Source organism: Chanos chanos, chromosome 6 (genome assembly GCF_902362185.1).
Source record: "Chanos chanos chromosome 6, fChaCha1.1, whole genome shotgun sequence".
NCBI lineage: Eukaryota > Metazoa > Chordata > Actinopteri > Gonorynchiformes > Chanidae > Chanos > Chanos chanos.
In genome coordinates, this window is record NC_044500.1 from 39,530,546 (window position 1) to 39,548,110 (window position 17,565).

Sequence of the window (17,565 nt, forward strand, 5' to 3'; positions counted from 1 at the left end):
TTGTAGAGATGCTCCATACTTCTAAACCACTCAAGTACCACTTTGCATTCACTGAATATTTAAAATGGCAATTAGGCTAATAACAGGATGTCAAATTGCACAATGCATCAAAAGCATTTCTTACAAGAAAAAGAAAAAAAACCACCTCAAATCCATATCAGGCACGAAAGACAGCTGTCTGAAGAGAGAGTTTCTAATATGACAGAAAAAAAGGAGACACTTGTAGCAGAAACTGGAGGGCTTCGCCTATTGAGTACAGGCATTCCCTTAATTACACCCTCTGCCAAGCCGCATTCTTGGCCCCAGACTTGGGCAGCAGTCCACACAGGAGAGAGAGGAAAACAGTGTGTGGAGATGAATGTCCCAGTGTTGGAAGACTCTAGACTCCCTAACTAGTGATGTGGGGCATTAAGCAGGTCTGGGATCCAGTGTCGCTGACAGAAAAGAACTCAACATCCACACAGAGCAGCGGACATTAAAAGATGAAAAGTAATATAGAGGGTAAATATATTTTGCTGAATTATGACAACTTGACCAAAAAAAAAAAAAAGTGCTGAAAAGGAGTGCTGCTCTGATTGTGTGTGTCAGGCAAAGAATGTCTTTTTTTTCTAACACAGGGGGCGTCAAGATGGGAAATAAACAACTGCTATTCTCTAAAAAATTAATGACTTGAGTCCGACTTCCACTCAAGCTGTGAATCATGGGAGGCAGAGATTCAGCTGTGGGAGGCACAGATGCAGTTTGTTCTATGGTACTGATGCGGGACATCCATCAGGTCACAGTGAGACAGCATACCTTCCTCAGTCAACCAACACACAGACCCAGTATATCTTAACTCTGTTGTCTTATTTCTGCCTGAATGTGTATCTTTTAAATGCTGCCTGTGTTAAAACCCCCATCTGCTGTATGGTAAAATATAGGTCAAAGAGCAGGGAACAGGCATAACATAAAATACACCACTGACCACTCAAACAGAACAGAGTCCATAAAACTCTGTGTTTCATTGGGATTACACACATGTCCAATGTCAGATTTTCCACACAATGCCAACCCTAAACTCTCCCAATGTAAATCTGAACGGCATAATGTAGGCTCTGATAATGCATTTCTCCCATGGTCCAGCATATGCGCTAACCCACTTTTCTGAGGGCACTACAAAGCTCCTGCTTATTGCGTGCACGCTATACTGCACAGAGCATAACCATGTATGGCCAATAAGAGCAGAGATAGGGAGGAAGGACTGGCATGACCATTTGTCAGGCGGTTGACTGTGAGCACAGGAATGAATGGAAAGACAGAAAGTAGGATAAATAAAAACAAGCTCAAAGAGGTAAGAGTAGGGTGCAGAACGCAAGGGGTTGGGGGAGGTGTCAAAATACCATGAGGAAAAATAAGAAAACTGACAGAATATAAAATGTGAGGGGAAAAATTCAAAGAGCGTGCAGAGTCTTACAAAAGGACTAGAATGTTTGTCTCTTAAAAGATGCCCTTAAATGCCACTAGTCGAATCAGATCAAACTCAAGCATTCTGTCACCATCACACCGAGAGCGAGGCTGTCCCCTGTAGCAGCCAAGCTGTATTCAGGTCCCCATAAGAGTCACCGCCCTCCGCATCCACTCATTCTGACTACCAGCCAGAACAGCCCAGAAACACCTACATCACACAGCGACAGGCTGCACCACGCTAACCTCGGCTGTATGACGCAGACAGAGCCCTCCATGCTTCACAACCCATTTTGACATTTTAGGTTCATTTTGGGAACACATGTTCTACCTAGTGATCTTTTGTGCGTGTGTGTGTGCGTGTTTACTTACTGCTCGGAAATCCCAGATAAGAGCATCTGTGGGGTGGGGGGCAAATTAAACGGGAACCTTAACTGAGAACAGTGGGAAAGAGCTACAACAGCAGCTTCTTTGACTATCCTCTTACTCCGGTAAGCAACACACGAGGCATAACACAGATCTGCAAACTCTGCATTGCCAAAGCAGCTTAAATCACAAGAGACCGAGGAAGCACTTCACATCCAGCAGGCCACATCAATACAGCTTATCCACGATGGCCAACAGGGCAAATTCAGTTTCACCAGCCTCTGAGACAGCGGGTAGGGGGTCTAGGTGTTATTCTGTATGCTTGTCTGTACAGTAGGATACTGTGCCAAGATAACAAGGGTCAGGTAGACTGGGTAATGAGAACAAGAGTCGAGCTCTGATTAAAGATCAACAGCAACGACTGCTACATACACTCAAAGCGTCACACATCAAAGCCTCAGGCTGAGCGATTCCGTGTCTCTTTCAGAAGGGGAAAAAAAAAAAAAAGAAAGAAAACATCTGTCAAGTTCATACAATAAAAGGTAATCTGAGAACAGGTTGGGTTTTTTTTTTTGTATTCAAGTGGGAAAACAAAACTTCAAGGTTTCTGTTTACGACAAGCTGAAGTGGAAGATATATTTCAAAGTGAATTGGAAAGATGTTCTCTCAGTCACATTGTTCTGAGCGTAGCAGGAGAGAGGAGTATGACCTAAATATGCGGGTGGAGGGTTCGGAGTGAAAGCTGGAGTGCACGGGGAGGTGAGCATTCATGCCGGCACCTGTATATTTACTCCTTCTTTTCCAATAACCTCCTACCTTATGGCATGAAGCTTTAAAATGTAATTACAGGTTTAGTCCTCCTGTGAAGAAGAGGACAACAGGTGTCATAACCTTTAAGTGCAGTCTTAAGAAATGCCAGCCCAGAATACACACGTGCACACAAACACACACACACACACACCTGATTAATACTAGAGAAATAACCAAAAACCTCACACGGACAAAATTAAAACTGTGAATGACCCTGAGTCTATTGCCATTGCAAATTCATTATTGAGTATTCCCACACTCCTGATGCTCTGAGTTCGGTGAGTCAGAAAATAGCTTTGTTCTGCCATCACCTGGGAGGGATAATTCTCCCTGTGTAGTCCACAGTAATTACAGAGCATAGGCCAACCACTATGACAGCTCACCGCTGAAAAAGGCAAACCTACAGCTGCACCACAGTTGTGCATCAACTGAAAAAAAAAAAAAAACACCTCTTATTTCTCTGTTTTTTTTTTCTGAAAGACACGTTTTTCTGTGAATTTGTGGCATGAGACGGATACGGCGTCGTAAGAGACATTGTAAAATGATACCCGTACTCCCCACCCTCGGAGAAAAGAAAAGCTCAAATCACGTGTACATGTGCAGTGTTAGTTGCCAGGGGATGAGGGGGGGTGGGGGGGGTTCCCGGGTGTCATGGGAACAAAATTAGTTTTCTACCACCTGAACACAGGCATACGCAGGAACAGAGACTGCTCAGCAGGAGTCCCGGCTTAATCCACCTCGACAAACCAATCAGCAGGCAGGAAGCAATCTCTAATCAAGTCCTCATCAAAGAAGTGAAGAAGTCAGAACTTGGCAGCCTTCTGACAGGTTCACACAGGTTAAAAAGGGCAGGGGAGGGGGCATGCAGCAATGGAGGGGGTTCTCTTTTACCTCATGCCGCTTTGGAGATGGGGCATTTTGCGAATGCTGCCATTTGAGATTAGATAGCCAGCAGAGTGAAGAGCAACTCACAAGCCGGCTATTTGTTGAATTAATGCTAATAAGTATCTCATTAAATCTGCCTGGCGCGTTCGCTTAGTGATATTCTCGTAATTAAAAAGCTGAAATCTGAGAGGCTGACGATCAAACGTGGAGCTACTCTTGAGAGCATATTAAAAGTGTCACCGGGGAATGTGAGAGCTACACTGTGTAGCACTGAGATACCAGTCGCCCTGCTGTTTTACAGTCAGTCAGTCATTGGAAAGGGGGATGGGTCTAGTGAAGAGATCTTTCCACTTTACCCACCACCCCCTCCCTCCTGCCTAGAGTCTTCTTCCCGACCTCCAGCGGGACAGGCAACAGTTCGCTCATCAAGACCACACACCCCCACCCTCAAAAAAAAAAAAAAACAGCTTCCCACCACACACCTTCAGAGTGTCACCACAGTACCCTATATATCCGTCCGAGCAAAGCCTCACTCTCCCTCACCATAACCAAACCACATTAGAAACCACAACAGCATGAATATCACTTCAGCGCGTAGAAACAAAAACTTAACATATCAAAGGAATAGTTTAAATTGTTCAGATGGAGATATGAAGGAAGGTATTTAGGGAGACAGTTACGTCCGAAGAACTCAGCATGTTCAGCAAACTTGGTTCTGGAACTGACAAGCTTGAGTTACAGTTGATAATTTAGAAACAGGCTGCAGACGAAGCCACAAAACAGCTTGGTGAGCAAGGAGAACAATGGCCTTGGCCTCCAGCAGGGCTAAGGCTGGCACTCCTAATTCTTAACCAGCTGCTGGATGAGACAAGATGCAAATTTACATAAACACTTAATTTAGCACAGGGGTCCTGGACAGGCTCCTTTTCAGAAGACAGAAAAGGGACAGAGTGTTTGATGGAAATGTTGCAACTCCTACGCAACAGATTTCAACCGCTTTGCTTTGTAAAGATGAAAATCTAATATTGCAAAAAATAAATAGAGAGAGAGAGAGAGAGAGAGAGAGAGATATTTTTTGTTCTGTATTGAAATGCCATTGTGGGTAATGACGCTAATTTTTTTATGCTTAGAGTTTAAACTATTCTTAATACTCTTAAAAGGATTTCCTGTTTTTGTTACAGTGAGCATCCTGGAATGAGCTGGACATAGAAAGCAAGAACAAAAAGAAGAGTGGTTATGTGTGTGTGTGTGTGTGTGTGTGTGTGTGTGTGGGAAAGAGAGCTGTTCTGATTCAGTGGGTGGCGTGGGTGGTGGGAATAATTATTATATGTAATTATCTGCTCTTCATTCTCCGCATGTATTAAAGGAGAACAGTTTCAAATCACTTTTAATCTTCAGCACATCTTAGCAACACAAAACTTCACAAGTCACCTAAAACAGCAGGAAACTGAAACACCCACTCCATCCTTGTGAGACTCCAAGTCTGAGCCATCAAACAGCAAGGTCACACAGAGCTGAAGGAGGACTATTCCCAGCATGCAGCGCTGAGGTCATTTGCACTCGTTTGTGGACACTACTCATCTGCAACTGAATCTCCTGAGGAAACAGACCCTTGCGCCAGCATTCAAAGGACCAAAGATGAAGGGGAATTCCAGAAATTTCTCCCATTATGTGTGCCATGAGGGCGGCGAGAAGGATTTAAGTGGGTTTTAAAATCAATACATTTGTATGTGGAGCGCACGCTTTCCGGATGCAAAGCGCCTATTGGGTGAGGATATTGGTATGCAGTACACAACATGGACATTTGGGTATTTTAAAGTCTGAAAATGGATCAAGATCCCATATGGACTTTATGCTGCATGCAAACATGTTAATGCTGCATAAAGGTCACCAACATTGGGAGAACAGCCAAGATGATGTGTGAATAATTCCCTATTTGTGCAATTATCCTGCACTCAACAAATTTGCTCAAGATGATGATCCCGACCGTGTACATTCAATTAAATCTGGATATCAATGGTGACAAAACAATTCTCTTATTTTCATTTGTGACAAAAGAATTCCGACTAAATGCCGGGTGATTGGCACGACTGGTGACTCTGTGAAACTGCCCATTTGCTGAGAACAGCTGAATAAGTGAAATGATCCCAGAGTCCAACAATGCCTCTACACCAGACCACAAGCTCATGTTTGGCATGGCTCCAAGAGAAAGCATCTGGTCAGTTATGTGGAAAGCCAGAAACCACCGCCGTTCATACAAGTAGAGTCATACACATAACTTACAACAGTTAACAACTTTAACCAATGATGTCACCTCACACTTAAACTAAGACTCATGTTTTAAGATACTGCAGCATTCCTTACGGCAACACAGCACTACAATACAACTGACACCAAGAGTGAGCTGCAATTTGTAAGATCAGAAACAGGGGAGTACTTTTCTTAAATTAATTTCTTTCTTTCTTTTAAGAGACAGTATGATTTTTCTTCCACATTTCCATATATTTTGGCGTATTCCATTCCTATCCTCTGCCAAAATTCTCTGAAAGTTTACGGAAATAGCATGAACAGACACAAAAACAAAGACAGCTAAGCACAAATCCAAGCAGGTCAGCGAACAGTCACCAGGCCATTGTTTACTGATGGGGAGGACAATGCGACAGGACCCACTGATATGTGCTAACGCACAGAGCCAAACCCATCCGACGTGCTACCTCTAATCCCTACACCCTGTCCCCTTCCAAACATTCAGATGATGTCATCCCCAGCTCATCCGGACCATCGGAGCGACAAAACGGAGAGAGGGGCCTTTCTCACAAAGAGACGCTTCCATTGTGATAGCAGCCAACGGCAGGAAATCAGATACCCGCCCCCCCCCCCAAACGCCCTCACCCCACCACACACACACACCACAAAATCAAAGCACATACACCCACATATTCTCACACATTAGAGAAAGTACACAAAACTACTTGTTCCTTGTTCTCTGCAAACATAACACACAGGTGTAATTCAGAGAACTAACAGAAAACAATGAGAAAATTCTATCAGTCTGGTAATCTACCTGCAACATTTCACAAAGCTTTAATGTTTATCACTATCAAAATCTGTCCACCCTCAGTGTTGTGGTGGAATCCCAAAAACTTTCTTTTACAGAATTACAATGTCAAACAATGATGGGGTATCAAGCGCTGATATAGGTCACTGTGGCCCCTTCACTGGGAGATGGAGAGGGGAGGGGGGGGGGCAGTTGAGTCAAAAGTAGCCCTGCTACACTTAAGAACTTCTGAGCACCCCCTCCCCCCCCCCCCGCCTTCAGTCCACAAAGAAACCCTCCCCCTGTCCCCACCCACCAGGAATTTCTGAAGCATTGCTGGGGTCACCATGACAACTTGGTGCTTAACAAAGCATTTCTCTTAGCCATTCTTTCTTTCACAGGAGAGAGAGAGAACACAACAGTCAAAGGAGAAAGAGGGAGAAAAGAGAGAGGGTGGAGGGACTTGAAAGAACAGGGAGGGGGCAAAAGGAGAGGTTGCGGGGTGAGAAACTTAGGAACATGACGAAAGGAGAGTGATAGCCAGACGGGGTTACCATGTAGAAAGAGAGAGAGAGAGGAGAGGACACTGCCATACGACCATAGGTGATGTGAGAGGGAGGGATATAAAAGGGAGGACAATAAGTTCCACACATTCCTCAAGGAGCTATGACTAATGACCTCTGGGAGAAAAAAAAGAAAAGAAAGAGCTGGGTGGTATCACATTCATGGACATCATGACAGAAGATCCATATGCACAAACAAATACATACACTCACACGTATCAGAAATTATATATCACGTATCAAGGGCGGTCTATTGTTGAGAGACTGTAGCGGGAAACAAACATTCCCTTTACCGGTCACTTTACAAAACACCAAACAGGAATAAACATCTCCTAATTTAAGAAACGTGGAAACTCCAGATACTTAAAAAGGAGAATAACTGACCCCATTCATCCACTCAATTGAGAGTCAATTTGCAAAGGTCAGTCAGTTAGCGGCTAACGTTACAGCAGGGCTCATGAAGAGGAAAATAAGTAACCGCCTCTTTCGTGAGCGACCAGGGCCTAATCTTCTGTAATGACTTTATAGAGACTGGACTGAGTCTGATTATCAGTGAAGTGTAGAATATGAATGTGTTGAAGTCAGGAGGCTTCCTCCATTAAGATTCTACCCCTGCAGTGCTGTGGGACACAATGACAGTGACAGTGGGAAAATGGTGGCCTCACACAGACACCATTCAACCACACAGAATATGACTGCCTGATGTGTATTCAAGGAAAACACAGTGTTGAATTCAAAACAAAGATTTAAATATTCAAAGTACACAGACTCTTTTGCACACATCTTGAGAGCCAAGCAAACAAAAAAAAAAAAACCACCACCACCCACCAACGCTCTGATAACTGCAACATTTTGTACTGTTCAAACAATCTTGGGGAAAAAAGAAAAAAAACATACGAATGCTACTAAAAGTGAAATAAGAGACACTATTAGAAGAATGCTCAGGATCCAACGGACAAATTAATTCAGAATTACACAGTGTATAATGTGTATACCAATTTCAGGGAGGAAAAATATGATTCTTTAAGAAATACAGCCAAAAACCTATTGGGAAACATGAGTACCTGTGAGGTATTGGTCATTTTCAGCTGTAATGATTGGGTCTAACTGAAGTGGTGACTCTTGTCAATATTTAAACAAAGGGGCTGATGGGAGTTCAGGAGGTCAGAGCACCTCCGCCCAGAAACATCTACACTGTCGTCTTCGTCAGCACAGCAACTACATTAATTACCCTTTTCCCACTGCTCACCTGCAGTGTACCACAGCACTGAGCACCTCGCTGAAAAAGCAGTTCCGTGCACACTATACCTAAAAGGAGTCACTGCCAGAAAAGCAGGGTATGGAAGGCACACATACATCATCTCTCTCACACACACACACACACACACACACACACACACACACACGTAGCACGTATGTATTAATTAAAAAGAGATCCCTGTTGTAACAGTATCAATTATTAATTATCCATGCAGTAGTTTTATAATCCATATAAATGTCTGGGCAAGAGCGTGAAATCTGATTTACTATCACTAGTCCAGAGGGCAGCCATAACAGCAATGAAGATACGCTGATCTTTACTCACATAAACCAGAGCAGAGATCTACGCCTGAGAACTGTGGACAGGAGACATATGAATTACTAATCCAGGATATTAAGAGGGCTCTCCTTCATGCTTATTGGCAACCCTGGGGCCTAGAGCACTGCAGCAGTTAATCTGGCCTCTTAATTGACTTCAGAGCGGATTAATCAAACGTATAATTGCTAAGAGCGTTAGAAGAGAACCTTTGGTATATGGGAGGATTGGGTTCTGTTTCGATATTTCATCCAAATTTGATTAGTCACTACATTTCATACTGCGCCCCCCTCTATAAATGGCCTTGTTAATTCTAAATTCATCCCAGTTGGCAACAGCGCATCAAACTGATTCGAGCGATGATGGCAAAGCAATAAAAAGAAATACCTTAAGGCGATTTGGACAAAAAAAAATAAAAAATATCTATAAAACTGTCCATCTCTTGATCTAAGCACTGCCTCCACTGATTCACTCTGTATGACATACTGTGCTTTCTTCGCCCTGTTCCCTGTCTCTGGCTGTCTGTCTCTCTCTCTCTCCCCTTCTCTCTCTGTCTCTCTCAGCAGGAGTACTGACATACACACCCCAGCAGGTGTGGGATGAGATGCGAGCTCAGCGCTCTAATTGGTCAGGATTGGGTCACAGCTGTTCCCCCTTACCACGGCCTTAGCATCAGCCTTTGCCTCTGAATCGATCTACTGCCATTGTCTCCTACCACAGTCAGCCATTTCATCTGTCACCAGGGACCCCTCCTCCTTTAAGGAGACTCATGGGAGGTAGAGCAATAAAAAACAAAGCGTTGCCATGGCATGTCAACGCTAACGATCATTCCATTTACGCACCAGTGTTACATAAAAAAAAAAAAAGCAATCTGTTACCAAAAAGTTAGCCTGCAAGTATAAATGGAGCCGCTTTGCTACATATTAAGTTTCTTAGGGATCAAGCTTATCCTTTACCTTGATGCCGTATCCCACTGTAAAATGTCAAGTCACATATAGAAAGTGCTGGGGCTTCTCTTTAATTGGATCCAAGGTCACATACGAAGTAGAGTTGTGTGGTAATTCACGACTGCACTGTCACTAACACACTCAGAGAACAAGCCACAAATCACTTTCTCCAGTTCAGCATTTCCAGCTCCACTGCATTTTTCATGCAATTCAAGGACTTGGTAATTTGTACCGGCACGTAAAATAATGCTATAAGTACCAGCCTCATTAAAGAAGAGTTGAAAGTGAACAAGTCTGAGCATATTTTATTGTTCTGAGCCTAAGTGAACGACAGAGTTCTCAAAGGCTTTGAGGGAAAAGAACTTGTCTTTTACAGTCTGCAAATGATGCAGGATGAATTCAGGAGGGACAAGATCTCACACAGAAAATACTCAGTCTCTATAATAAAAATCTGCAGGATAGATTTGACCATAAATTAACTCTCAAGCTTTCAAATTTGGCTTAATGTCGTCACTCTGACACAACTATTTCAAGTCCTTTGCTCCCACTGTTAAAACAGACACAAGCTGTCATATAATGTGTTTTTTTCCGTTTGAGTAAGAAAAATCATACAGCCCAACCATGTGTATTTCCCCAAGGACCTGACCATCCAGCTACAGGCACCACGCTCAGATAAACTGCTATTTAAATTCATGACTAGACATTGATCCATATTAGATCGGAGAAGAAGAGCCCACAGTCTAACAAGATGACAAATAGTCTAAATGAGAGTGGAGAAGGAGTTCATGCAAACCTAAATAAACATATCCTATTACGTGCTGATTTGTCAATTTTCAGGGTGTGAGATTATGCTGGAGTAATCCTACCATGGGAGACACATCGACGGCTTGATGCAGCGAGTGCATGAAGCTCATCTGCTGAATGTTAATACTGGCCTGTTTATTAATGTTGAAACACTGCCCATGTGAGGCTAACAGGTCGCACATAACACATTTCATTCAAAATAGAGGCAGAATAGTAACAAAACTGATCTGATAACACACTTTTCATGGAAAAAAAAAACATTTCAGGTGATGACCTCTGGCAATTTAGAGCTGACTGCAAAGATTACTTTAAAGCAATAATGTGACATTACTTGCAGCATATTCCTTATTTTATTGTCTCAAGCGGAAGAGAGGACAGCTTAGCAGCGGTACCTCACCCCTGCACATCAACACACAAACAAAACAGAGGAGGAGGGAGTGTCTTACCTGAGACTGAGATTCTCATTGAGGCCTCCAATGGACGGTTATTGTCCAGGGATCTGCTCAATCGAATCTCCCCGGTGGTCTGGTTCAGGATGACCAAATTCAACTCGTTGCCAGCTTCAAAACTGTACTGAAGCTGATCTGAGGCGTCTGGGTCATGGGCTGGGATTTTCCCTATAACTCCAGTGGGGAAGCTGTTGGACTTGTCTGTGACATAGTTATTGAATATTATCTGAAAGTTCTTCAGGACTGGTACATTGTCATTTTTATCAATCAGCTTGACGTGCACTGTAGCTCTGCTAACCAGAGGAGCAGAGGTGGCCTGAACCACTATAATATACTCAGGCCGGGTTTCATAATCAAGATCAGCCAGAGCTGTTAGCTCACCAGAAAAAATGTCTAACTGAAAGATCTCTGGGATGTTGCCTTCTACTATCTGATACATAATTTGAGCATTACTCCCTTCATCTGGGTCTGTGGCAGATATGTGAGCTACTACCAAACCAATGGGGCTATTCTCTTCCACAAAGATGTCAAATTCATCTTTCTCAAACACAGGCGGATTGTCGTTAACATCCAGGATTGTCACTTGAATATCAACAGATGTTTTGAGAGCTGGAACACCTTTATCCACAGCATAAGCCCGCAGACTGTAAATGGGTACGTTTTCACGGTCCAGACGCCGTAGCGTGCGGACTATTCCGGACGTGGATTCAATGATGAAATCACCATCGCCGTCCTCTCCTCCCTGGAATGTGTAGTAAACTCGCCCATTTAATCCAGAGTCACGGTCTGTAGCAGACACCTGGACCACACTGGTGAAGACAGGTACATCTTCCATCACAGAGCCCAGGTAGTGGTCCCGGAGGAAACGGGGCGAGTTATCGTTAACGTCGTTCACTAGGATCTCCAGGTAAGTCGTGTCAGACTTTTGCGGTATCCCATTGTCACGGGCTGTGATGGCAAGTGTGTAAGAAACCTGGTCCTCATAGTCAAGTTCCATTTGAGTGGTCACAGCGCCTGTGTCTGAGTCAATGTTGAACTGAGGAATGCTGTCATCCATAAAATAAGTGATTCGAGCATTTTCACCGGTGTCCTCATCTGTAGCGCTTATCACAACCACAGTAGTGCCTACTGGACGATCCTCGTTGATGTTAACAGTATAATGGGAGCTTTGAAAGACAGGTCGGTGAGTGTTAGCATCAGTGACATTAACATACACCTTGGCAGTGTCAAAGCGCGTGCCGTCAGAAGCAGTGACACTTAAAACATACTGACGTTCCAGTTTGTAATCAAGGGGCAGCGCCAGGGTAATTAGCCCACCACCACTTTGACTGGTGATGGAAAAGCGGTTGCGCGTGTTTCCACTGGAAATTTGGTATGTCACCACACTGTTAATGTCCTGATCCACTGCAGACACAGTTACCACGCTCGTTCCAACAGCAGCATCTTCATTTAGCCGCATATAGTACGCTTTCTGCGTAAACTCTGGGTTATTGTCATTCACGTCCAAGATGGTCATACTTATACTGGCTGAAGATGACATGACAGGGGTACCGTTGTCGCGGGCCTCAACCCCAAAATTATAAAAGTCAACGCTCTCTCTGTCCAATTCAGCTGCCACCACAATCCACCCAGTGCTGTTATTGATAGTGAACGGGAAATTTGGCGTTGTCTCAACGAGCCTGTATTGCAGCCTGGCGTTGTCTCCTGAGTCGGCGTCAACAGCTTGGATGTGAATGACAGAGTAACCTACCGGCACGTTCTCCAGCACAGTGGCCTGGAAGGGAGTGCTGACAAAAATTGGGGCATTGTCGTTGACATCCAGCACCTGCACCGTAACCAGGCCACTGATGTTGGAGAGCGGCGGCCGTCCCCCGTCTTGAGCGCGGATGCGCAGAGTGTATTCCTTGTTAGTCTCATAATCCAGCTGACTGACCAAGTCCAGTTTGCCTGTCTGTGCATCAATATAAAACTGTCCTCTGGTGTTGCCACTCATGATACTAAAGTGAACCATTGCGTTGTTTCCCCTGTCCTGGTCAGTGGCAGTAACCTGCAGAATTTCAGTGTCGGGAGCCAGGTCCTCAGATACCTGCACTACATATCGCTTCTCACTAAACTGGGGGGCATTGTCATTGTCATCTTCCACAACAATGTGGACTGTTGCTGTGGCACTTCGTGGACCAGGGTCTCTGCCTTGGTCATTGGCTTCCACCAGAAGCATGTAAGCCTCCACTTCCTCACGGTCAACCAGACCCCTGGTCCGAATCACACCAGATCTGGGATCAATCTCAAAGACATCATTAGACCCGTTGCTATTGAGAACATGATAGAGGATGTTCCCGTTGATGGGGGCATCTCCATCCGTGGCACGAACAGTCAGCACCTCATAACCAATCTCCAGGTTCTCTCGAACATTCTCTTTGTAGTCCTGCTGCTCAAAAACTGGGTCATGGTCATTAGTATCACTCACTGTGATGGTGAGTGTAGCCATAGCTGTGCGTCTGGGTGTGCCATGGTCAACTGCTGTCACTCTAAAAACGTGGGTGTCCTTGGTTTCCCGATCCAGCACCTCAACCGTGGTCACTTCCCCAGTGCTAGGGTCCACAGCAAAGAGGTTATTGGAACGGCTATCAAACAAAGCTTCAATAAAGTAGTCCAGTCTGCCTGCCTCCCCTTCATCTGTGTCAACTGCTTTAAGAGCAACAACAGGAGTCCCAGCTGGCTGATTCTCTGGCACAGACACCTGGTACATGGGGGGCTGGAACTGAGGGCTGGAGTTTACATTTCTTTTCCTCCTGCTCAGTATTCCTGAATCTGACTGGGCGGCCCTTTGCAATAACTTTTCTAAAAAGTCCTGTCTGAAAGGACCCTGAGACACTCGCCAGTGCACAGAAATACTATCACCTTTGGCTTCCCTCTCTCGCCCCGCACTCTCAAAAGACACTGCCTTGGCGCGTTTGTTACAGTGTAAATCAAGCTCCAATAGCGAGTCGCGCTTAAAACAGAGTGGCGCCGAAACAAACAACTGCCCTCCTGAATAGTAGAATTTAGAACTTCCAGTTACATTGCAAGACAAACTGTTGCGAGACGGAGTGCCGGGTAAAAGGTCCCAAACACGAAAAATAGGAGTGTCCGCCTCGCGGCACTCTGACTGAGAACTGTGGATATTTAACAAACTTATGATTTCCATGTCCCATTTCGTTCTCCGCTTGTGTTTAATTTCACAGTTTCTCCCGTGCACATGCACATGATATTGACTGGTAATGAGGTGCCTGAAACCGGGGACATGGTTCATGCAGTCCACAACAGTGTACACAGTAAAAGGGTTCGCTAAGAGCAAGTCACAGTTCAAGGAACCCGAAACGGACACAATACCCGTCGCTGCATCAGTCTCAAGAAAGGTCTTTGTGAATTTTGGAGCTATTACCTGATCTAAATTGCAAGATCCACTCTGCTCCAAACTGGTGATTATGGTGCCCGGTTCCGCATCCTCGCTAATGTGTATACTGTAGCAGTCAAGAGAAGGCAGTTTTAACCACCCGAAAATAATAAACAACAAATCCCACTTGATAACAAACATTTCTCCTCGATGCTGTTCTCCGGGACTCTGGTCAATGAAATTATGTGGCCAGTCTTCTATTCAAACTTTCCGTCTCGTCACTCCTTTTTGTTGCGGCGTATCCATGCTTTCACTACTCCACAGCAGCTAATCCAGTTGAACTGAGAGAGAAACCGCAGTCACCTTGCCAAAGCTTCACACACTATACGAACACGCCGACACCTCCACTCGGTTTGTGTGAATGATTAAAATGGCTCCTACTACCCCTGCGCCTTGAGGCTTCTCATTACCATAAACCTGTTTCAATACGGGGGGAGCGATCCGCGGAGGGGGGCGTTAGTAGCCCGTGGGTTTATCTTAAAAGGGCAACCAAATTGTGCGGCCAGTATCGTCTTAGCCCCGAGTTCCCTAAAGCAGGTTGCCAGTAGTAATCTTTTTTCCCCCCCGAAGTATTTTAGATTTTAGGCTGTGTCCAATTGATGCGTTTTTCTACAGTATCACTCACAGATGTTATCAAAAGTAATTACAACGAATCATTTTATTCCACTAACCATATTAATATATTTTTGAACAAAAGAAATAAATATTTTAATAACTCTTGTCATAGGCTCAAAATAACAAAATGGATTAATTCAAACCATCAAATTGACAAAGAACTTTGGAGAACAATTTTTTCGATCCCAAATGTCTTCATAGGCAGACTGACAGAGGAACATATTCAGTAAAGTCCAGTGAACAAGACTCTTATATCTGTTGTAAATCGCTAAAATATTTTTACTTTTGCGTGATTGCAACTAACAGTTCTCAGGATGTCAGCTGTAAGTCGATTAAATATTTTACTTTTGCACGGTTGCAATGTATCATATGTTTTCCAGAATAACTTCATGTCATTTATTTCGTTATTATAAACCTGGACGCGTTTGTTACTTCAAAACACAAATATTTCCTGACTGCAAAGACTGCCACCTTAAGTGCTTCCTCTCAGTTTGCCTCGCGGCAGACATAAAGTCACCCATATGCGTTCCTTAATGATGAACATGATCAGATGTGGTTTCATATCTTCTTCTTAAAAACTTAGAAAGAAAAGAAAATGAGTGATTTAAAAAGAAAATGTGTGTAACTGGGAAAGTCTCTCCTCCTGTCTGAGACATTCAGAAATGTGACAGAGGATGAGCAACGTGCTACGGGGGAAAAGTGCATTTATTATCCATTTAACCCTAGATCGTCTAAAGGTGAAAGTGAAAAAGACAGATTTACAACTGAAATTTTTATTACCATTTACGTCTTTTCATCGAAAGTTACTTTCTGAAAAGTTCACAATGAGGATGCAAAGCACACGCTCATTACAGAAGTTATTACGTTTTTCCAGGTAATTGCTTCATAGAGGCAGTTTAAAAAGCAGTGCGTCCAAATTAATCTGAGAAAGGGTTACTACATCACGTTTAATTGTATAACGCACCATCAGGATAACAGTGCAGAGTTGGTTCTTGGCAGACTCTTCACTGCCCCCTGCTGTCCTCTGTCATTGCACTCAGTAAGACTTCGGTGTGACAGGATCAGTAATAGAAAATGAGTTTAATCCATAGTGAGAGATCAGAATGTGCACGTTTTGATATATGAACCATGTAGTTTAATATTGTGCAACCACAAATTCTGCAAAAATTGAGATGAACGATCATTTAGCACACACAGACATGTGTGTTAAGTGTGGAGGTCTAATACAATTCACGTCAACAACTAGCCAAAAAATATTCACTACAATAAACTGAGCCAAATTCAGTTGAATTCTTTAGGGGAAGTTTTGTGTTTAATAATCGCCATACTATTAAATGTGTGAAGAAAGTCATGTGAGATGATTACTATCAACTCTTCTGTCAAGTTCACACACTGCTGATTCTGTGACTTCTGAAACCACGTCTCTGACAAGCCCAGTCATTCAGAAGCAGATTAGATCTTTACTCTGTCTCCGAATTACAAGTGAAATAAGGAACTTGCCAAACAAGTTTTAAAGGCATCGACACAGCTGTGTGAAAAAGCATTTACAGATATTTTACCGTTACTGTATTTACATTACCAGATGAGACTCGATCTATTATGTTTCAAGTTCAGAATTTTATTAATTCCTAGATCAGCTGTTTCCTTTTTAAGAGAAGTTGGACCACATGAGTTTAAGGATCAGTAGAGCAACATTTATAACATGTCAGAGGTAAAATGTAAAATTCATACCACTATAGCTTTTTACTGTTTTTATTGTTGCTGGAGGCTCTAATACAACATGAATTATAAGCTTTACAAAAAAAAAAAAAAAAAAAACAACAACAAAATAAACAAATAGACAAGGGGGAAAAAAAAAAGGTCAACAACAAATGATAATCCACCCCCAAAAAGTAAAATAATGAAACGGTCAAAAGCATCTGGGTAGACACAGAGACAGAAATTGTGGGCTCAAAACCAAAAGGGGGCGGGAGAGAGAAACGAGAGAGCGCGAGAGAGAGAGAGAGAGAGAGAGAGAGCGAGTGAGCGAAATAAAGGCGGGGAGGGGGGGGGGGTACATTTTGATGTGGCTGTACACTGTCAGAGAAGCTGGCTAAACGGCATAGTAAAACACAGTGAATTTAACAGTCCCTCCCCGTTGTCCTATTTCGGTCCATCCTTCCAGCAAATCTACCCAACGTGCTCCATGTTACGAGCAAGCAGACAGAGGAAAAGGTGAACCACTGACCAATCACGAAACATTAACAATATTTATAATAAGAATAAGAATAATAATAATACAATTCTTCTGAGACCCTCCTCATACTCTGGCATTACAGTACATCACTCAGTGAAGCAAGACTTACATTTCTTACGGATATGAGGGGGTGGCTTGTACATAGACAGAAAAACAAAAAAAAACCCAAGGTCAATGAAAACAGGTATTTTTCCTCAGATGAGAGCAGGAAGAAAAAAAAAAAGAAAAACAGCATGAGTGACGATGATTATGATGACTATTAGATAGCCCACCCAAGCAAAACCTGACATCAGCGAAGTTCTGTCAGCCCCCGTTAACCCCCTTTCCCGACGGTACGGAAGTGATGTCATTCTTTCAAAACAGCCTTGGGCAAAACCAGCTGTGAAAAGCTATGGGAT

The 17,565-nt window shown here is 43.5% G+C and overlaps 1 protein-coding gene across 1 annotated transcript in view; it reads right to left on the reverse strand.

The window, feature by feature from the left end:
- celsr2 (cadherin, EGF LAG seven-pass G-type receptor 2) overlaps window positions 1-14,067 on the reverse strand; it is a 46,908-nt gene extending 32,841 nt beyond the window's left edge. The window contains exon 1 of the mRNA XM_030778350.1: window positions 10,878-14,067. Within this exon, the coding sequence (XP_030634210.1) occupies window positions 10,878-14,067 (3,190 nt within the window). The remainder of the gene's footprint in view (window positions 1-10,877) is intronic.
- Window positions 14,068-17,565: the final 3,498 nt, after the last annotated feature.